The 21,806-nt window shown below is 35.9% G+C and overlaps 1 protein-coding gene across 3 annotated transcripts in view; it reads left to right on the top strand.

Moving 5' to 3' along the window:
- The window catches only part of Pggt1b (protein geranylgeranyltransferase type I subunit beta), a 74,793-nt gene that overhangs the window by 35,212 nt on the left and 17,775 nt on the right, over window positions 1–21,806 (top strand). For all 3 annotated transcript variants that reach the window (XM_003473182.5, XM_063230951.1, XM_063230950.1), the window contains 4 exons: window positions 3,321–3,388; window positions 10,520–10,671; window positions 12,442–12,574; window positions 17,213–17,258. In XM_003473182.5, coding sequence (XP_003473230.1) covers window positions 3,321–3,388; window positions 10,520–10,671; window positions 12,442–12,574; window positions 17,213–17,258 — 399 coding nt within the window. The remainder of the gene's footprint in view (window positions 1–3,320; window positions 3,389–10,519; window positions 10,672–12,441; window positions 12,575–17,212; window positions 17,259–21,806) is intronic.

Below are 21,806 nucleotides of genomic sequence, written 5' to 3'. Positions count from 1 at the left end.
TTGATTTAAATATTTTGAAACTTACTCTATAAGTTTATAAACATTTTTAAAGAGTATCTAGATATCCTCTCACAGTTCTTGACATATTGTTATTATGAGCTTAATGGTAACAGTTTTAATGTAGATATAACACAATCATCAGGCAAGAGTCAGCTTCGTAACTATCTTTTGTGGAGACAGCATAGCTAATTATAAATTCTCAAATAATATACCTCTACATGCTTGTACATAAACCTATACACATGTAATACATCTTTTCAGAAATTCTCATTTTTGTTGGTTATCCACTCTATAAAACAATTTCATTTTTCTTAAATTTGAATTTTTATGGTATATTGCTATCTGAACTACTTCATGTGGCAAAGTAGTTTGCCTTTATTGCTGTACAAAAGTAGAGGATGCATTCATCAGCTCAGTGGTTGTTGATTGTTTCTCTTTTTAAAATACGATTGTCTGGGTTCTAAAGTCCTGATTTCTGTGCGGGCTGTAAAGAAACACAGAGATGTCTATGCGTTTTTTGATTCTGATAGGTAAACTACAGGCAAGGAAGGACCTTTCAGTTTGTTTTGCATCTGGTGAGTAGAAACACTAGATGGTGCTATTTAATAACTTCCAAGAAGTTTAAGCTCCCTGGGAGGGCATGCATCATGTATGTATGCAGCTTAAATTTAAAATGAATTGCATTTATACTTAAATATTATGAAAAAAGTAGGCTTACTAAAATTATAAAGGAAAATGCAAATAGCAAGCAAATCCTGACAGGAACCAAAAAGGAGTGCCTAACAAACTTACAAGTAGGAAATGAACATCATTTTTAAAAACCAGCATCCAAGTGTGTGACTGATAATTCAGTCTAATGAGTAAACATTTTTTCTTGAGTTATCTGGCATTTAATGTTCAACTTTCATTAAAAAAATGTTAACATCTCTTTTTGTTGCTTTTGTTGTTGTTTATGCTGAAATAAACTATTTACTTTATCCAGCTTCATAATCTACTGGCAATTCAGAAGCAGGGAAGAAATATTACATTGTCTTTTGTATGTACTGTCACTGGTGTAAGATTGTAAATGCTTTCTCCATGGTGACAGTATACATTCTGCTTTTTGAAAAAGAAGAAGAAACATTTTTTACTTTAAAGGAACTTTCATAGTAAATTAGAATAACAGCTGTTAATCTTGCTTTCACTTTTGATAAAATATAATTGATTTTAAGTGGTTACTGCTTATTAAGCCCAAAGACTAAAGTACAATCTGACAATCAAAGCCTATCCTTTAACCCATACAGGAGTCTTAGAAAATAATACTTATGATATAGTACTATTCTTAGTTCAGCACTGGAAGAGCACTGGTTCAGGAGGTTGTTGCTCACCTATAGGACAGTGTTAGGAACTGTCCATACCCAAGTCTCCTGCCCTTCTATGTTTGGTGGTAGTGGTGGTAGCAGAGGTTGTTTATGGTACTGGGGATTGAATTCAGCATTTATACACTGAGCTACATCCCGAGCCCTAATGTATCTTGAGACAGGGTCTCAGTAAGTTGCTAAGTATCCCAGGCTAGATTGAAACTCACAGTCATCCTGCCTTGGCACCTTAGAATACTAGTGTTAGAGGTATGCACTATTCATATGGTATGCTTTTAAGTCAACATTTCTGCTTTTTCTGATGTTATTAAATTAACCAACCCAGTACTTAGAAATGAGCAAACAGATGCCATTATTACCTCTAAAGAAATTTTCCACTGAACAGATTTTCTTTGGATCCCTTATACCTGAAAGAATTGTCAACAGAGAAAGTTAGAGTTTTATATGCATCAAAAGTAGAAATAAGATCAGTTTTTTGTTTGTTTTCACTAGTACTGGGATTGAACCCAGGACCTTGTATACACTGGAAAAATGCTCTATGTCACTGTATTTTGAGACAAGAACACACTAGGCTGGCCTTAAACTTGATGTCCTTCTTGCCTTTGCCTCACTGGTAGCCGGATTGTAGGTGTGTGTTTACCAGTTTAAAATTTTTAACAAAGTTAAGAGCACCATGTTCAATAAATCTGTGTCCCAATATGATTGGTGGGCAGTTTTAAATTTAGAGTTCCTAAATGATTGAGAGGATGTATAAGCAACTGTTAAATATTTCAAGAGGAAATAGCTGAATAAAGCATAATGCTTAATTTGAAGAAAGAGGAAAGTAAGAAAGTTATAAATTAGCCATCTTGGAGAAATGAAAGTAGTTTCCTCACAATAAAACTATTTTTACACCAACTTGATTTTTATTAGCAATGTATTATTCTACTGATATGTTCTTACCCTCTATATCTATCATGCTGAGTCTAATAGCTATAAAATTATATGGGTGTAATTTTATGAGTGTAATTATATGGTTGTAATTTTCTTAACTTTACAACATAACTCCTTTAGTATAATGAAAAGTGAAAATTTTGAAATGGAAAAAAGAGGGCAAATAAGTACACTTTGGATAAGTGGAAAATAAAGGCTAACTTTTGGTATTCTGTGCACTTCAAGCCAAGAATTCAGAACAAAGATTTATATAATACTGAAATACAAAGTCCGTATTTTCTCTGTGGCTGTAGGGCAGTTTGCAGCTTTATCTTATTTGTACGTAAAGAAGCAGTGGGTTAAAGTTAAAGATACTGGATGGGAAATTGGGATTCTAGACCTTGTTCTGTCATTAAGCATTTGATTGACCATGTCTTTGTTTATTTGAGACAGGTCTCACTATGTAATGCAGGCTGGCCTCAAACTCATAGCTATCCTCCCGTCTCAGCTTCCTGAGTGCTGGGGTCACAGGCATGCACCACCACCTTAGCTTGAACATGTCTCTTAACTTCTGTTTTCTCTTCTATAGAATGAGGGATTAAACATGTTGATCACATGAAAAATGACATATAGAAAAAAATGGGGCTGGGGATTTAGCTCAGCAGCATCAGTGCCTGCCTTGCAAGCAGGCAGTCATGAGTTCAATCCCTGGTACTGATAAAAAAACGAAAAAGACCAAAAAAAAAAAAAAACAACGACATATAGAAAAAATGTGAAAGTATTTTGTATGCATAGAGATGGGCTACAGATAAAAAGTACATTGTAGGTGATATCTGTTTTGTCTGTGACTGATATGAAGATTAAGTAGATTCCCAGAAAGTGCCGAGAATGGACCTGACACTTGGTAAGTATCAGCTTTTGCTGATAGAAAATGGAACAGAAAGCAGAGGTTCATTACTAAACACTTGTCTCTGAAAGGTTGTATGTTAAACTGCTTTACAGTCTACACCCAAAAAAGATTTTTAAATAAGCACGTGTTTTATTTTCTAGGATCAAATCTAAATCGCTGTGGCTTCCGAGGCTCTTCGTATCTGGGTATTCCATTCAACCCATCAAAGGTTAGTTCTCTTTGGGTCTGTAGAAAAAAGAATGTAGGTAGGTTTTAGTGAGAAAAAAGAACTGAAGAAATTACTAAAAAAAAAGTATACTTTGAGGTTTTCATATGGCTAATTACTGTGTAAACTGAAGCCTCTGAAGAGAATCCTAGACCTCCTCTGGAAGATTTACAGTACACATATGCAGAAACTTACATCAGTTGTTACCAAAACTCACTGTTAAATACTTGCACATGTATGTGCAAAAATTTTTAGTGACTTCCTGGAGAAATGAAAAGTAAAGCACTCAAGTACTGTGATGCCTGCTTTCTAAGAAAACCAGTAAACTTGCATGCCTTGTATCGGACTTCACCATCCGTTCTCGTGACTCAGGAACAAAAGAAGACACTGTTCTCAAGGCAGTGGTTGCAGATCCAGACGGTGATGAATTTTTTGACATTATGGCAATTATGCCCTTCCTCAGTATGGCAGCCAGCGGCTTTGGAATCAGCCTGAGCCAGTGTCAAGCGCAGAGTCCTACCACAGTGAAGCTTATTTCTTCTGCAAAGAAACAGACCCAGGACTTTAGGTATTCCGGTTGTGTACAAAATCACCAGTGTTTTTCTACCATAGAAAGTGGAGAAAAACTTCATTTTTTTAATTTAAAAGCTGGGGAGCCAAGCAAGCACCTCTCCTCCCTGGTAAACTGTGTTGGTCTGGCAAACTGTGACCCTTCCAGGGGGAGAACCAGCAGCAGCAGCTCCTGAGATCCATGCCATGTTGGAACTTGGGACACTGGGAAGCCAAGCAGGCACCTCCCCTCCCTAGTAAGCGGTAGCAGTGTGGCAGACTGCAGCCCTTCCAGGGGGAGAACCAGCAGCAGCTCCTGAGATCCGTGCTATGTTGGAACTTAGGACGCTGGGAAGCCGAAGCCAAGCAAGCACCTCCCCTCCCTGGTAAGAAGTGGTGGTGTGGCAAACTGCGGCCCTTCCAGGGGTCGAACCAGCAGCAGCTCCTGAGATCTGCACCATGTTGGAACTTAGGATGCTGTGAAACCAAACAACCAGCCTGCCTCCTTGCTAAGTAATAGTGAACCTACTGATGCTGATGCACGGCCTAGAGCCAAATATCCCATTCCCCTATTTCCGCCCCCCCCCCCCCCCCCCCGCCCATTAGCAAATGGGAACCAGAAATCTGAGCATCTCCTGGGAGGCTGACATAGCAAATAAGGGGGACTTCCTTCTACCATCTCTTTGAAGGCAAATATTTTTATTACTGTTTTGCTCTTTTCTGATTAATAGTACTGCTCTATTCAATATTCTGTTTTAATAAGTTCTATAGTGTTCTATATTTCATCTCATTTTGATATACGTGATTGAAAGAACAACTATTACAAAGATAACAAAATATACTGTGATACCTATTACTGTTATCCCGGTAACCTGCTGTGAAGTTCTGTACCAATTTCACTGTACGATCTTAGTTGGCTTTATTCTGTCTTGTTCTGTTGTATACTTTCAAAATAAAATTAAAAAAAAAAGTCTCCACAAAATGGAAGCTTACTTCTTGATGGAGTCTTTCTCTAATTTACTGATTATAAGCCAGTGTCTGATTTCACTGTATATCCCAAGATTTGTATTCATTTAAAGACAAAGTGCTGCTGGTTTCTCTATACTTTAATTTTTTGGAATAAATAGTGTTTTGGAGAAGGCATGGCATGATAGAGGAGTTGCTTCAGTTTGCTGTCTTTGCCTGAAGCTACAGACCAGCTTACCTATGTCAAAGCCATGAGTTCACCAAGATGTCGTCACAGGAAATGTGAATCTTTTGTGATTTGCAGGGAATGTAAAAACAACAGACTCATTAAATATTTCTTTTTTTATACATAGATTTACTAACTTTAGCCAGTACTGAAGAAAAGTGGTCTTTTTGGTTAGTTGTAATGAACAGGATATCAGTGTCATGACATTGTTAATGATGACGGTTATATAATACTAGACCATGTGTGTATGGATACTAATACTTAAAGTAAAATCATTGCCTTTAAAGAATAATCTCTACCACCAGGAAATTTTATTTATTTGGTTGGGTTTTTTAATGTTTCTCTTTTTTCTTGGTATAGAAGGTTCTGGGAATTAAACTCAGTTCTTTCACACTGAGCACATCTCCAGCCTTGTTAGTAGTTTGTTTACTCATTTGTTTGTTCAGATATAGAGTCTCACTAATTCACTAAATTGCTCAATCTGGGCTCTGCCTTATAATCCTCCTGCTTCAACTGCTCAGAGTACACATCTTGCTGTTTGTTTGTTTGTTTGTTTTCAGGTGAGTGTCTTTCTGTTTTGCTAAGTTGGTCCCAAACTCCTGAGCTCAAGTGATCCTTGTTGCTACCTGAATACCTGAGACTAGAGAGGCATCCACTGTGCTCAACCCCTAAAAACAGTAACTAAAATTAGACAGTTTTTCCCTTGGTTCACAGATTCACATGAAACCCATTTTGGGCCCTTGACTTACCTGAACCCTGTCAGCATCTGGGGATGCTAGCTATCTCTCTCTCATGCTGTTGTTCATCTGAATTCTCAGTGGGAGGAAGAGCTAAAAACTCAAGGTGGATTCACACAGGGCAGCAAGGCGTTGTCACTTAATGTGGTAGCCTAGAGTCTAGGAAACAGATGGGGCTTTCTTTACAAGCCACCACACACCTTGCTGACTATTGACTTGACTTGATGAGTGCCTGGCAGTTAGTGGCCACAGAGCACTGGTGGAGAATCACTGACAGCTCCTCCAGCCCACTTTTCTTGCTGATTTTGTTCATAAATACCAAAATTCTTCATGGTCTTTTAATGTGTACTGTAGACTTTTCCTTTTCTGCTTTGCTTTTATATTTTAACTTCTACGTGTAGATCTTGTCCAGCTGCTTTTCTGCTGCAATAAACAATCGCTGTAATCCTCATGTGTTATTATATCTCCTTCCTATTCACAGTAGTCTCCTTTGTGCTACAGTTATTTGATCAGGTCTCTCTTTTGCCCTGAAGATTGAGTTCTACATTTGATTCATGTTTGGATTCCCTATAGATTTTTTTATTGTATATATAATAATAGTTTGATTTACATACCAAAAAATGAAATATGTTAAAAGAGTCCTAAGAAGTCTGTTATACATGTGGAATAGAATAGCCAAGAGAATTAAAACTTGAGTTTCCAAGAAAGGACTTAGGATGAAAAATTCCTTGATGAAAACTTATTTGGGGGTAGAAAGAAGATGGTGGCTTGCTATCTATAGCTGGGTGGAGAGCCTCTCTGGGAAAAACAGCTCAGACACTGGAATTTGACAACATGGAGGAGGCTGGATGAGTGGAGAAGGATTCTCACAATCCAGGAGGAAACTGAGGAAAAGGGGAAGAGGAAGGAAAAACGCAGGTGGAGGGCTGGAGCCCGACACGCTCATTGAGAACAGTCCCGCACTGTGGAGTCAGATGATTCAAGGTCACGCTGAAGCCGCAGCTGCCAATAACGGGAGTTGGTGAGTCCCAGACCCCTGGCAGGAGGACGCAGCGCAGTGTGGAGTGGAGCCAAGGTGGAGAGCTGCATTAATTCACGGTGAGTGCTGGAAATTAGGTCCTGTGGCAGGTTTGGCCAGCTGGAAGACATATTGCAGTTGGGCAGGATAGGCCTGAGTCCAGCGCGGCAGTGACATCAGTTAGCAGCCCCTGACCCACAGAGGACTGGTGGGATCTGCTTGGGCTGAATCACACTCCTCGTTGGGACCCAGTAGCCAGGGACAAAACTGTCCTGATGCTGTGATGTCCGCATAGCACAGGCTAAGGTACTAAAGACACTTGGTGATTGGCTGGCTGAGAGGAGAGGGGCCAGCCCACAGTCCCTGCATGTACTTCGGATAACAGCAAACTGGAGAGGGCAGCAAGCCCCCAGCCAGCATAGAAAAACTGTAGGCAATATGGAGAGGGCCTGAGACTTCCCACACACACCTGTCTGAAGGAAACCAGAAACATGACAAGAGAAAGAAATACGAAAAAACCTCCAGCTGCTCACCCTGGGAAAATAAGTCCAAGAGGTAAATACAGAAGAGATCCAGTGCAGCAAGCATGCAATATTGGCCACAACAACAGCAGACATAAAGAAATAACCTTCATGACCTCATAGATGAACTTAAAACTGAAATTCTAATCCAAGTAAGGCAAGATATAAAAAGATTAATAAAAGAAATGCTAAGCCCCTCTGAAGAAGACACAGATGGAAGAATGGAGGAACCCAGAAAAGGAAAAGAAACCTTTGGTAAAAATATAAACAAAATCTAGAATGCATGAAACAGATCCAAAGAGATTAGCAGAAAATTTTTTTTTTTTTTTTTTTTTTTTTTTTGCCTTTTTCCTTTTTATCGGTACCGGGGATCGAACTCACGACTGCCTGCTTACAAGGCAGGTGCTTGTGCCGCTGAGCTAAATCCCCAGCCCCGATTACCAGAAAATTTAAAGTCCATTGAAAGCTGGCAAAATGCCCTGATAGAAACTAAAGTTAGCCTTTCAAAACATGAAGATAGATTTGCAATGTGTGATTGTGAAAGAAAAGATCTCTTAAAAATAGTAAGGAGCCAAGAAGTAACAATTCAAAGGCTAGAAGATGACAAGAGGATCTATAATTTAAGGATAAAAAATGTGAGCAAAGAAGGATAACCACAAATGAATTACAAAAGCTATTCACAGAAATAATTAAGGAAAACTTCCCAAGCATAGGAAAACAAATGATATCCAGATAAATGAGGCATATGGAACTTTTTAATAAAACTGCTATGTAGTGCTATGTTCACTTATATGATGTCTGACCATGTGGACAATTCTATTGAAAATAACAAGAGAAAGCATAGTAACTACTGTAGATTACCTAATATTGTGGTTTTATATGTCTTTTTCATTTCATGTTTTTCTAAGAATTTGTTTTGTTTTGTTTTGTTTTGATCTGTTTTTCCCTATAATACAGAAAGGGTAGGTATACATGTAGAGATTCACACATGTGGAGAATTTCTAAACAGTTTACAGGAACAGATTATAATGCATGATGTAATGAGCACATACTCTGAAGAGACACTAAGATACCCAGTGCTAATTCTGTAGCATTATGATATAAAATCTAGCAATACTGTTATTCACTGTTCAGAATGATACTAGTCTAGTCTCATGTTTAATTTCAGCATACGTAAAGATAAGGACAACTACTACAAAGAAAATGAGAGACATTATGGCAGCCATTTTTGACTTCCCTAATGTCAGATCTTGAAGACCTAAAAAGCCTTCATCATTCTGTTCTGATCAGATCACTACTATAATGTTCAGTATGTATTCACTGTGTGTGAAGATGGGGACAACTGTTTGGAAGAAAACTAGAGACAGTGAAGTTCTCCAGTGGACTTGCTTTGAAATCCATGTTTCTTAAAATTGTTTCCTTACGATCTGTTTTGTTATGTTTGATCTTACCCTCTTTAAAATAAAAAAAAAAAAGAAAGAAAACTTGTTTGGTAAATTTATGAGGCCATATAAGAAGTATATCATTATTAAATAACATCTTTCAGACAGTTAATCATTTAATCCTCACAATAACCCTATGAGGTGTTTACTGTTATATCCCTTTTCCACAGTGAGAAAAATGAGGCAAGCCAGTAAGTAGTAGAGTCAGAATTTAGTGTCTCACAGTGATTGTAGAAATTAACATTTACTTACAGGAAGTGGAGAAATCTATTTTAATCAAAATCTTGATATGAATTTTATTGTAATTACCTAGTATGTTGAGCAGTTATTTTAGTACTTGAGTCCATTATTGGTAAAGTCAAACTGAAGAAGAGAAGCCTATGAGAATACAAAATAAGTGTACATAAATACTTACTCTATCAAAAATAAAACTACCTAAACTGATGAATCAGCTGTATACTGTGCCTCTACATTTTTCAAATGAAGTCTTTTTTAAAATAACCAATAGAATCAGCTGATTATTTGAAGTTAACTATAAAGTTAAGTTTTATATTTAGCACAATAAGCCATTTGTGGATTGAATTTTATGTATGACAGTGCCATGTTCCATGGTCTTCATAGGATTTCTATCAGAAGTCATGTGTTTTATAAAGTTTCAGAAATCTTTGGTAACTAGTTTCAGTTATCTTTTAGTCAAACAGTACAAGTTAAATTAATCCCACTTACACTGTAGTAATAGGAGTTTTTGGTCTGATTTCCCATCTCTGGAGTTGCCAGTCTTGTAGTTAGTGCCCCTGCAAGAACATAGGCTTCACAAAATGCTCTTTGAAAAAGCTATAATAGGGGCTGGGGATTTAGCTCAGCGGCATAAGCACCTGCCTTGTAAGCAGGCAGTCGTGAGTTCGATCCCTGGTACCGATAAAAAGGAAAAAGACAAAAAAAAAAAAAAAAAAAGAAAAAGCTATAATAACCCATTTGAACTCAAAAGAGCAAAAGTTACAGTATTTTATTTCTAGATAATTTTTCAGTTTTAGTATTTTGAGTTCTGCTTTTTAAAATTTTTTTTGCTATTGTAAGTCCTAGTGTCTATTGGGAGACTCATAGTTCAACTTTATATGATAGCAGAACAATAAAGTTTTCCAGTGTATTTTTAATATGCTGATTACTAATATGGATTTTAAATTTGTACTGTATAGAAGAATTTTTCTTGTATAAGTCATTTTTCAAAAGACTATGCTTTTTCTGATTTTATAGGACTTAAATTATGAGTGATAGAGTTGGTTAATTCTGAGGTTCAAATAATTTGATTTATTCAAATATAAATATTCCCATAAACTTTGAGGTTTCGAAGCTGAATTTTAAAAATTATTTAACTTGGTGATGCATGGCTGTTATCCCAGCTACTCTCCAAGATACTGGGGCAGGAAAATTGGAAGTTTGAGGCCAGCCTGGAAAACTGCAAGACTGTGTCTCAAAAAAAAAAAAAAAAATTTATTTAGTCATAGTTACATGTTATTGAGACACATAAAAATGGAAGTTTATTTTTTTTATTGGATGTCTATACAATTCAGTGTAAGCAACATTTAAGTTTTCTGTTTATTAAAACTTCATATGAAATTACTGAAACTAATTTTGTATTTTGATTCATTAACATAATATTCATGTTTGTATTTAGAGTCCTGGCACAGCTCATCCATATGATAGTGGTCACATAGCAATGACCTACACTGGCCTTTCATGTTTAGTTATTCTTGGAGATGATTTAAGCCGAGTAAATAAAGAAGCTTGTTTAGCGGGTTTGCGAGCCCTTCAACTGGAAGATGGAAGGTATGAGTCATTCATTGTTACTTTTTTAAAAATAAGACTGTTTAGAGATTAAAAATAAAGGACATAGTACTACATTAGATCTTTAAAAATTGTATACTCTTTTAGAAGTGCTGAATGTTTATACAGTTAAGTGCTTAGTCAAAAAAGTGGCCAAGATTTTTGTGTGTGTGAGGGAAAATAAAAATAATTTTACAGTGGCAGAACTCCTTCCTTATTATTGTCAATTTATCTTCTAAATGAAAAAAAGAAAGGCTGTTTTGAAATTAGGGTACAGTTAGTCTAAGCTTTTGTTCCTTGAAGATACTGATAGGGGAGAAGAAGATGAATTTTAAATGTCAAGTTTCTATACATAGATAGTTTGAGATACTCAAGAGATAAAAGAAATTGATATGCTAACATTTGATCGTTTTATGGTATGTCTAAGGAATCTTCCAATGGTTTTAAGTTAAAAGTAATTTTTATACCTGTGGCCCTAGGACTCAAAAAGCTGAGGCAGGAGGATTGTAGGGAGTTTAAGGCCAGCCTAGGCTACAAAGTGAGTTCAAGGCCAGCCTGAACTTCATAATCAAACTGTCTCAAAACAGCCCCCCAAAAAAGTTTTGTTTTTTTCTTGAGTGGCTAAGGCATGAAGACCACTATGAGTTCTAGGCCACATTTTTATAACGAGATCCTGTCTCAAAAGATAGTAATAATTTTTAAAGCTGGGCATGGAGTCATTCTAGTCTTAGAACTCTGGGAAGCTAAAGCAGGAGAATCATAAATTTGAGCCCAACCTGAGCAACTTAAGGGCTACCCTGTCTCAAAATAAAAAATAGAGAACTAAGGGTATAGCTTAGTGCAAAGGCCCTAGTTAGTCCTCATGACTGCAAATAACATTATTATTATTATTTTTAAATTCAAAAAATGATAAAGTCACAGTGATGCTGAGGAAAGGACCAAAGCCAATCTCCACTATGTTGTGTGTTTGTGCTTCATCTAAATCTCTACGTTTCTGTCAGTGTTTGCAAAACACTGTTCTCGATTAGGGAGAAATAGTGTAGACATAAGTTGACAGTTGAAGGTACTATAAAACTAAGGATTTAGTACATCAGAACATGTGACTTACATGTCGGTATTGTCCTTGATTACTGCCACCTCGTCTTTGTTTTTAGATGTAAACAGATACGGAGCACAGATTAATTTTTTGGTGGGATCTGAAGTGCCACCTCACTTTGTAGTGCAGGCTGGCTTTGAACTTATTAAGTAGCCTAGGATGATCTCGAACTCCTCACAGTGACCCTCCCACCTCAGTTTCTTGGGTGCTGGGATTAGAAGTGTGCACCACCATGCCCAGCAGAACACCTCTTGAAAACTAAACAAGTAGCAAGACACAGTATGGTCAATTAATTGTTAACAGCAAATACATTTTAAAGAAATTCCACACAGAAAGACATGGGCGGGAATTATTTATTACTCAGTAGGTATCAGTTTTCCCTGCAGTGTTTTCTGCCATTAATTCTCAACCCAGTATTACAGCTTCCCTTCTTTAGGAGTAAACTCATTCTGAGGGCAGCATCTGGGGGAAGTAGCATGGTCCCTATAACAATACCCAGGAATCAGAACTTTGAAACAGTGATGATCAATTACCCAAGTTAATTCTGCTATTATGTAATAAAATTAGAGTATGGTTTTTAAATCAGTGATATTTTTGTGAGTAACATGAAATAGCTGTTTCTAACCTCCCTGCAGTCTAGTGTGAATAGAAAATCATATTACTGTTACCTGTTTTAGTTTCTGTGCAGTACCTGAAGGCAGTGAAAATGACATGCGATTTGTGTACTGTGCTTCCTGTATTTGCTATATGCTCAACGACTGGTCAGGCATGGATGTGAAAAAAGCCATCAGCTATATTAGAAGAAGTATGGTGAGTTATGTTAATAAAATTGGCTAGGTTGTTGTTGCTGGTGCTGCTGTATAATGTGTGCCTCATCTCTTCCCCCAGGAACTTTGAAATAAAGGCAGTAAGATTGCTTTCTTAGTATAGCTTATCATGTATCAAAACACCATACAGAAATAATTTTGGGGGGCTAGAGACTAAATTGACTCATTGGCCATAAAATTTAATACTTTCATATATATATATTTTTTTTTAAGCTGCGATTTTAAGAATAATAGTGGAAAATTAGTCTTTCACATAATTTTATCTTTTTTTATTGGCAATAGTAAGGAAAACTTAATCTTAGCTGCAATTACCCTTTGCTCTGTTTCACTTCATATATAAAATTGGAGAAAACAGAACTTTTGCTTCCCAGATTTATTGCTTTACAAATATGAAGCCTTCAGTTTTTTATATTAGAATGTATAAAGCTGTAATTCAATCAGAATTGTATCTCAAAATGAAAGTGTAATTTCCTAAAGAAATGTTTGTTTTAACTAAGTATATAACTGGATCAGATTTTGAGGAATATACAGTAGCACATATTTTTAAACACTTGTAGATGCAGAAAGAGACTCTTAAATATTAAGAAGAAATGAGATTTTTGCCAGGTGAGGGAGTGGATGATTTGCCATGAATAGTACAAAAATAATATTTACTCATTGCGCTGTATATGAAGAATGCAGTATACAGATCTGCTCAGTTGGCTAAGGTAGTATATGCCAGTTTTCTCTGTAAAGTTACTGGATTTTTCCTGTAATTATTTAGTATCTCTTTGTGAGATACCTGGAAACTCTGTAAATACCCTCTCATCATACATTACCTGTTGGCATTGTTGGCGTGCATTGAAGACTTTCCAGCAGTAGCATCCATCCTGCAGCTGTCAGTTGAAATTCTGTTTAAAAAAAAAAAGCTTTCCTCCTTCATTTCTTTACTTACTTGTTTGTGTCAATATAACTCTAGATTCTTCTTTTATTTAGTGGATTATAATCTTTTACATCATTATGTTACTTTGTTGTCTCAAATATAGCCAATGAGAACCTTTCCAAGCATATTCAGTGTCCTTTTGATGTGTTCACTTCATTCTTCAAGGATCTCCTTGCTTTCTGGCACAAGTATTTCAGGTTCATCTTTTACTTTTCCAGCCTTAGTCCTGAAACCATCTCTTCAAGAAGCTTTGATTTTTTTTTTTTCTTATTTAGAAACCAGAGTTTTGGTACTAGATGTGCTTATTGCTGTCACGGTACCATTGCTTCCGGCGCTCTTGGCTGGCAGTGGTAGGAAATGTATTATTTTGTGTTTTTGTGTATACAAATAGATACCCCTGACACCCAATCACTGTTTCTGTATCTTTTTACCAGTCTATTTATTAAAAACCCAGAATCCATGTGGATACCTGAGATTTCAATCTAACTGCACAGGTTCATTTAATTTTTCTTTTTAATATGGTCATGTATTATTTATTTGAAATACAGTTTATGGATTTCTGTTTGGGTTCTGTCTTAACCATTCCCTTCATTTAGACCCTCAAATAGCAATGTATAGAGTAGTGTATATAATTCCAGTTACAAATTATGCTATAATTAATAACCTTCTGCATATATATTAATATATTTTTCAAGATATATTTTTAAGTTAAATTCTTGGTAGTGGAATTGCTTGATCAAAGGCTAAATGCCATGTGTAATTAATTTTATTAGCTATATCCCATTTTCTTTTCAGAAACATGAAATTTTTTGAAATTTGTATTTCTACCAATATAGGAGAATACATGTTTCCATGCAGCCTTTCCAAAGGAATTCAGTAAAATTTTACACATCTTTTAGAAAAAAAAAAAGTTCTGAGACAGTAGTGTCCTTTTGCCTGGGCTGCCTCAGATTTGCAGGCATCCACCTCAGCCTCCTGAGTAGCTGGAGCTTCAGACATGAGCCACTATTGCCATTTATACTTTTTTTTAACCCCTGGTGATTAAAAATTTTTATCTCAGTGTATTTTTAATTCACATTTCTTTTATTATGAGTTACAGTGGCCATTTTCTTACTTCAAAATCTGTATAAAACCAAGTTGTAGGCCAAAAGTTTTGGAGTCTTTTGTTCTTATTGATTATTGTACTACTTGTAGGTTTCTTTTTTTACTTGAAGTATTTCAGGGACTGGGATTTAGCTTAGCGGCATGAGTGCCTGCCTTGCAAGAGTGCAGTCATTGAGTTTGATCCCCGTTTGCAAAGGGGGGAAAAATAGTCACTGAAAGTATTTCAGTTTTTTGTACACTTTCTCACTTGTCTTTCATTTTATCCATTTTCCCTCTGAACTTCTTTTACTTCTCATTTTTATTGCCTTGGCTGCTTTCTACATGTTTTCAGTTTCCCCTATTCAATTTTAATTTAAAAAATTATTTTTAGGCACCTTATCATTTAGTCTTTCTTACTTGTATGCTTCTTTTTTTTCTTGAAATTATTTAACTCATTAGTTTTTCCTATCAATTTTCTGTTATTAATTTTTAATTTCCTTTACCTATTCCCAAATGCTTGTTTGAGGATATGTCATTCACTTTAGAATATTCTGTCTGCTTTGTGGCTGTTTTTACTGATAGGGACAGATGGATTTTCATATACTGAGGCATTTTCATTCCATTTTCTGTTTTTTTATCTAAGTTACTGTGTATATAGATTTATCTTTTCCTTTTTTTTTTTTTTACTAATTTCATAATCTTTTTTCTTTAAATGCAGCAGTGATTTAATGGTTAATTCTTTTTTAGTGGCAGAAAAATTGGTTGTGTGTTCCATGACTTTGCCAGAAAGGAGGTTCTGTATTGTTTCTTGGGTTTCTAGGTTTTGTTCTTTTGAACTTTCCTTTATTGGCTGATCCTCAAGAGCCCATCTCCCTTCCTTTGGGTGAGAAGTCATGCCCTTTGAGCACTGCAGTGTTGACTTGTGGCTCTTTTAAGCCCATTCCTTAGACTGAGTGCTGTCTCACACGCCTCTGTAGGCTAACTTTGCATAGCAGTGCCAGACCAAAATGACAGTCGTGTAGACAGAAATGATGCAGAGTGATTCTGACTATCAGTGGGGAAAATGTTGATTATTCTATAATGTTTACAGTTCTTGCCAAAACGTAAAAACTCTTTTACTATCAGTTGCAAATGTTTAGAGAGTATTTTAATAGTAAAATTAATATTTAATATGTTATAATTTTAAATGTAAAAAAATACTAAGAAATTGTTTCCCTCGAACCATGTTTGGCTTCTTATTGTTACATAAGTTACTATGTGGAACAACCACTATTTCTAATGATCATAATCTCTTCTAAGTTTATATCAGTTTTTAACATTTTCTCCTTTGTGTGTTCAGTGTAATGACACTTCCCTCAGAATTCCTTTTATGTGAGGTGTTTAGCATGCAGCCTTCTCTGGCATGTCTTTGCTCTTCTCCTGTTAACTCCTTCTCTTGCTCACGTGGATGTTTCACCTTTACTTGTCCATCCAGCTGCATGTCTGGAGTCTCTCAGACGACTGCATTGCTGACATTTTCATGATATTTTTTCTAGTTGATTTTCACTTCCAGTATTAGTCCTTTTTATTTCTTTACATGTGAGTTTATCACTGCGAGATAAAGAAACAGCATAGCCACATCCTTTGCTCTTTTATATGAATTAACTAGCACATACATTAACTACAGACTGCAAAGGAGAATGTCATTAGTCACTCATTATGACGCATATCTATTATGTAATGATGTGGACTATAGAATTTGTACTTTATGCAGTTATACACAGTTAATATTATTATTGGTATTGCAATTAGAATCATTTTTTAAATCATTATTTAAACCACAGTAATTGAAATTCATACGTATTGGACCAAGGTCTGCCTGTGATTTCACTCTTAGGGTGTGCTTTCTATTTTAGGCGATAATTTTAAATCAGTCTCAGACGTGCTCATGAGCTTCTTTACTCTTTCCTTTCCTTTCCTTTTTTTTTTCCTTTTTCTTTTGAGACAGGACTGAGTCATTAAATTGCCCAGGGCTTGACTTGAAGTCTTCTTGCCTCAGCCTCCTAGAGTGCTCGGATTACAGTCATTGCCACCATTCTGACTTTTGTCCTCTTTCTTACTCATAGTTCTTCATAAATCGCCTTTGCTCTCTGCAAACGTGATCAGAGATATGAAAGGTAGTTTAGTCAGATTTAATGTTTCTTTTTCCATGTTCAACTAATTTGAAATTTGATCATGTATTCTTTTTTGATTTTGAGTTTAGAAAATATGTGAGGAGACTGAAATTTAGGCACTATTCTCAGCAAACCAAAACTTTCTCAAAATAGATATTTCATGTTTATAAGGTTTTATGACTGTAAAACCCTCACATTTTTATGTATACTTGCAAATGGGAAAAATTGGGGGTCAAAGCTTTTTACTGGGGAGAAATTAAATAGGTAGAGGTAACAGTCTGCTCTTAGAATGTACCAAGTGTGTGTAGTCAGTGCATAAGACAAGATTTTGAAAGTGACTGGCTCTGCTTCTTGGTGGAGAAAAGTGCATATTTGGAAGATATAAAAGGGGAATAAAAGACAACATGAGCATAGTGGCAACTTACTGTTTCTTATCACACTAAACAAAATTTTTCTTTTTCAGTCCTATGACAATGGGCTGGCACAGGGAGCTGGACTTGAATCTCATGGTAAGACATCTTAAATAAATGTAATGTTTCTTTAGTTTCTTTAAACATCGTGGTCTCTTCTTCAGTATAGATTTCAGAAATTTATCTTAACTCCTAGTGTAAGTAGATTATTTTGGCCCTGTCCTACTTTTGTCTTTTGACACTTTAGTACCTATTTAAAGCTGCTTGGTTCAGTAATCATTAAGGGAGTATTCAAGCCAGAGTATTTGTACAGTGTGTTCTAGTAATTTGTTCAAGTATTAGCCACATGAAAATGTCTTAGGGTTATTTCTTAGGCTGATGTTAGAAACAGCAGGTCATTTTCTTTTTTCTTTCTCTTTTCTTTTCATTTTAAAGAGATTAAGACAAAACAGGACATAACAGAGCAGAGCAGAACAGAACTATGTAAGCAACACAGAATTTCACCAGAAGACAACCCGTAATTAACAGTAACTATCACAGTGTTTCTTTCTGTGAAATAGTTGAGTATAATTTCCTATACAATAGTATCAAACATAGCATAATAGTATAAAAACATTCAAGAGAATGAGAGTATTACAGGGCATTCAGAACCAAATAGCAGAAAACAAACAATGGCTACTATATTATCTCATTTTCCTAGAAAATTTGTTTATACTTTCACACATAATACAATCCAGTAAGGTACAACATGATAGAGCCAATGGAAACAGAAGAGCAAAAGCATGGTACAACTTCAGAGTAAGATGATATTATATCAGTACTGCCTATTATAATGACTTGTTTCCCTCAAATTAGCTGTTCATACCATCGCAGTTAATAAAATCAAACAAACAAGGGCGAACCCATTACAACTAACTAATGCAATCATTATAAGGCTTCAAAACAATGTAATGGGGAGTCATAATTACCATGAACTCTTATGTACTCTTACTATTTCTTACACTAGGCAGACTATATGGTATTTATACATGTGAGTTTGATTTATTTTGCTTATGAGTATGGTCTCAAGTTGCACACATTTATTAGTAAATATCTCAATGTGATCTTTTTTTTTTTTTTTTTTTTTTGTCTTTTTCATTTTTATCGGTACCGGGGATCGAACTCACGGCCGCCTGCTTGCAAGGCAGGTGCTTATGCCGCTGAGCTAAATCCCCAGCCCCAATGTGATCATTCTTAATAGCTGAATAGTACTCCATTGTGTAAAATACCACATGTTTTTTATCCATTCCTCAGTTGATGGACCCTTAGGTTGTTTCCAGGATCTGGCTATTACAAATTGTGCTGCTATAAACATGGGTGCACATATATCACTGTGGTATGATATTTTCAGTTCTTCTGGGAATATGCCCAGAAATAGCTGGGTCGAATGGGACCTCCAATCCCAGCTTTGTGAGAAATCTCCAGACTGACCTCCACAGTGGTTGCACCAGTCTATACTCCCACCAATAGTGCAGGAGAGTTCCTTTTTCCCCACAGCCTCACCAGCATTTGTTGTTGGTAGTTTTCTTGATCCTGGCCATTCTTTCTGGAGTGAGATGGAATCTCAGTGTTGTTTTAATTTGCGTTTCTCTAATGACTAATGATGGTGAACATTTTTTCATGTATTTATTTGCCATTTGTATTTCTTCATCTGAGAGCTGTGTATTCATCTCATGCCCATTTTTGGATTGGGTTCTTGAGTTCCGGGGATCTGATTTTTTTTAAATCTTCATATGTTTTAAACAGAAGTCCTTTGTCTGAGGGACAGTTCACTAAGATTGTTTCCCAGTTTGTGGGTTTTCTTTTCACTATGCTGGAGATTTCTTTTGACATGCAGAAACTTTTTATTAAGACGTGATCCCAGTTATTGATTCTGGGAAGTATTTCCCATGTGGTTTGATTTTTGTTCATGAATTCTCTACCTACCCCTATGTCTTCAGGATGTTTATCTACTTTGTCTTCCAACAGATTTACTGTTTCTGTTTTAATATTCAGATCTTTGTTTTATTTATATTTTAGTTTAGTATATGGTGATGGGTCTAGTGTTATTTTCGGCACCATTTATTAAATAGACTATTGTTTTTCCAGTGAACATATTTGTCCCCTTTATCAAAGATAAGGTGGTTGAGTGTGTTAGTAGTTGTGGTTGTATCTTCTAGTCTACTCTATTGATCTTCAGATCTGTTTTTATTCCAGTACTATGTTGATTGTATTACAGTAATTTTGTAGTATAATTTCAAGTCAGAGATTGTGATGCCTTCTGCCTTGCCTTTGCTGCTTAGAATAGCCTTTGCTATTCTAGGTCTCTTCTGGTTCCAAATGAATTTTAGGAGTGATTTCTCTAGGTCTATGAAGTATGTTGATGGTATTTTCATTGGGATTGCATTGAATCTGTATAACAATTTTGAGAGAATGGTCATTTTCACAATATTTATTCTCCCTATCCATGAACAAGGGATGTCTTTCCATTTTCTGAGATTATCTTAGATTTCTTTTTTCAGGGTGTTATAGTTTTCTCTGTATAGATCTTGTACTTCTTTCGTGGGATTAATTCCTAAGTATTTCATTTTTTTGGATGCTAGTGTGAAGGGTGTGGCTTCTCTTAATTCTCTCGCCATAATTTTGTTGTTAGTGTATAGAAATGCTATTGATTTTGAGTATTGATTTTGTATCCAGCTGCATTGCTGAATTTGTTTATTATATCTAGGAGTCATCATCACAGCCTGTGTTTCTCTGGATAAGTCAATCACTTACAAGGGAGAGGTGGGATTGGTACTTGTATTGCCAGCCTGAGCGCTGGAAGGGGGTGGAGTCCGGCTTTTCTCAGTCCGGTGGCGGCCCATGCATGGCACTGGTTCCCAGACTGGGCTTCTTTGTTGGTATGGCCTTGTTCTTTCTCCCCAGTCCACAAATAGTGCTGACTCACAGGAAGAGGCTTGGGTCTGGCTGTCTGCATATCCTTTTTTGATTAGCTTGCATTTGCCCTTGAGTGGCTACAGAGGCTTTTGCTGTAAAACACCTTGAACAGTTGGTTTCATAAGAAACATATGTCCAGATGCATCCACACCTTGACTGGTTTCAGTGGAGATTATGTCATTGGTCATCCTCATGGTCAAGAGTTAGTTGTACAGATAAAATCTGACAGCTCTAAAAGTTTCTGAGAAGGATGAATCTAGTGCTCACCATTACAGCACTCTGGCTGAATGAGTTTTTCTGGCAAAGGGGCTACGGGATAAGCAAGAGTTGGAAAAAAATACATGGAGTTAGAGGAAAGAGGAAAACAATCCAAACCAAAAAACCAATACATTAATAGTATTTACACTAGGGAATTAGAAAAGCACACAAAAGAATTACATTATCATCAGACTGTGACAGAAATAATACAGATTCAAATTTCCAGTCTAGAGATGCAAAGTGAAATACCGGGAAACTGATCAATCACATGTTAATAGAACCATTACAACATACAGGATATGAGGAATGATAAGGGAGAATACATGATCATCCTACAACCTAACAAGAGAAGATCTGGTAAACAGATAAGTACAACAAAAATGGTGTATTGTACTTTTCCAGCTGTTACTTAGTCTAGAGCAAACTTGTCACAAAAACTAAATGAGTGTGTCAAGGCCTTCTAGGCCTTGATCTCAAATGTGATTTGCTTTATCCCAGTGAGTTTCCTTAGTAGAACAGATTTAAGGTAAAACGCTAACGTGTCTTGAAGAACTGGATTTTCCTAATTTGCCGGACATAAAAGTTTTTCCTTTCAAAATTCATAATATAAAACTTTAGATATTTTTAAATATCTCTATTTCTTAGTCCATATCAGGAATAGTAAAGTTTTAACCTTAATTTCATCTAACTATTCAGTTCCCTTGAAATTATTTCACCTTTTTTATGTTAAATGCAAAATAATGTGCTTATTTACATACTTGTTTAATTTTCTTTTTTATCACTAGCTGTATGATTATTGATTAAAGTATGCATCTCAGAGAAGATAGTTCCTGTCAGGTATAAATACTGAGGTATAACTGCTAAAAGAGCTGTAAAATCTTAAAATTGAGCTGTAAAATCTTATAGCGTTGATAAATTAACTTGTAACTTCTCTCCTTGGTAAAATATAAATGGAATATAGCATTCAAAACTAAAAGTAGAAACAACTCCCTTGATTATTAGAAAGAATTCCTGTGATGTCTCCCTGCTGTAGTATTACCTTCCTGAAGTGTTCTGTGTACATTAATTCTCCATTTAACTACAGTGTATCGCTTTAGCTGACAAATTTAATTATTCACATGGAAATCCTTATTTTAAGCTTTAATATTTGTTTTGTGCCTTAAAGTTTTTTCAAACATTCTTCAGCTAAGGCAAATAAACACAATTTGGTGCTTATGGGTCTGGATTCCTCAAGTGTCAAATTCTGTTATTATTATGAGAAAAAATTCACCATTTTCCTTTATATGTACTCTTGAGGTATTTTAAATCTTATAAGGTTCATTGATCTGTTTGAGTTCTGATGCTTGTCTTTTAGTTGTATTACTAACCTAGTATTTTTTACTTGTGTAGGGTATTGAATCCAGGACCTTTGCACTAGCCCTTTCCTTTCTTTTT

This window comes from Cavia porcellus, unplaced genomic scaffold (assembly GCF_034190915.1).
Source record: "Cavia porcellus strain 051 isolate PalLab524CR breed Dunkin Hartley unplaced genomic scaffold, mCavPor4.1 scaffold_19, whole genome shotgun sequence".
Lineage (NCBI taxonomy): Eukaryota > Metazoa > Chordata > Mammalia > Rodentia > Caviidae > Cavia > Cavia porcellus.
This window is presented reverse-complemented; position numbering and strand designations above follow the sequence as displayed.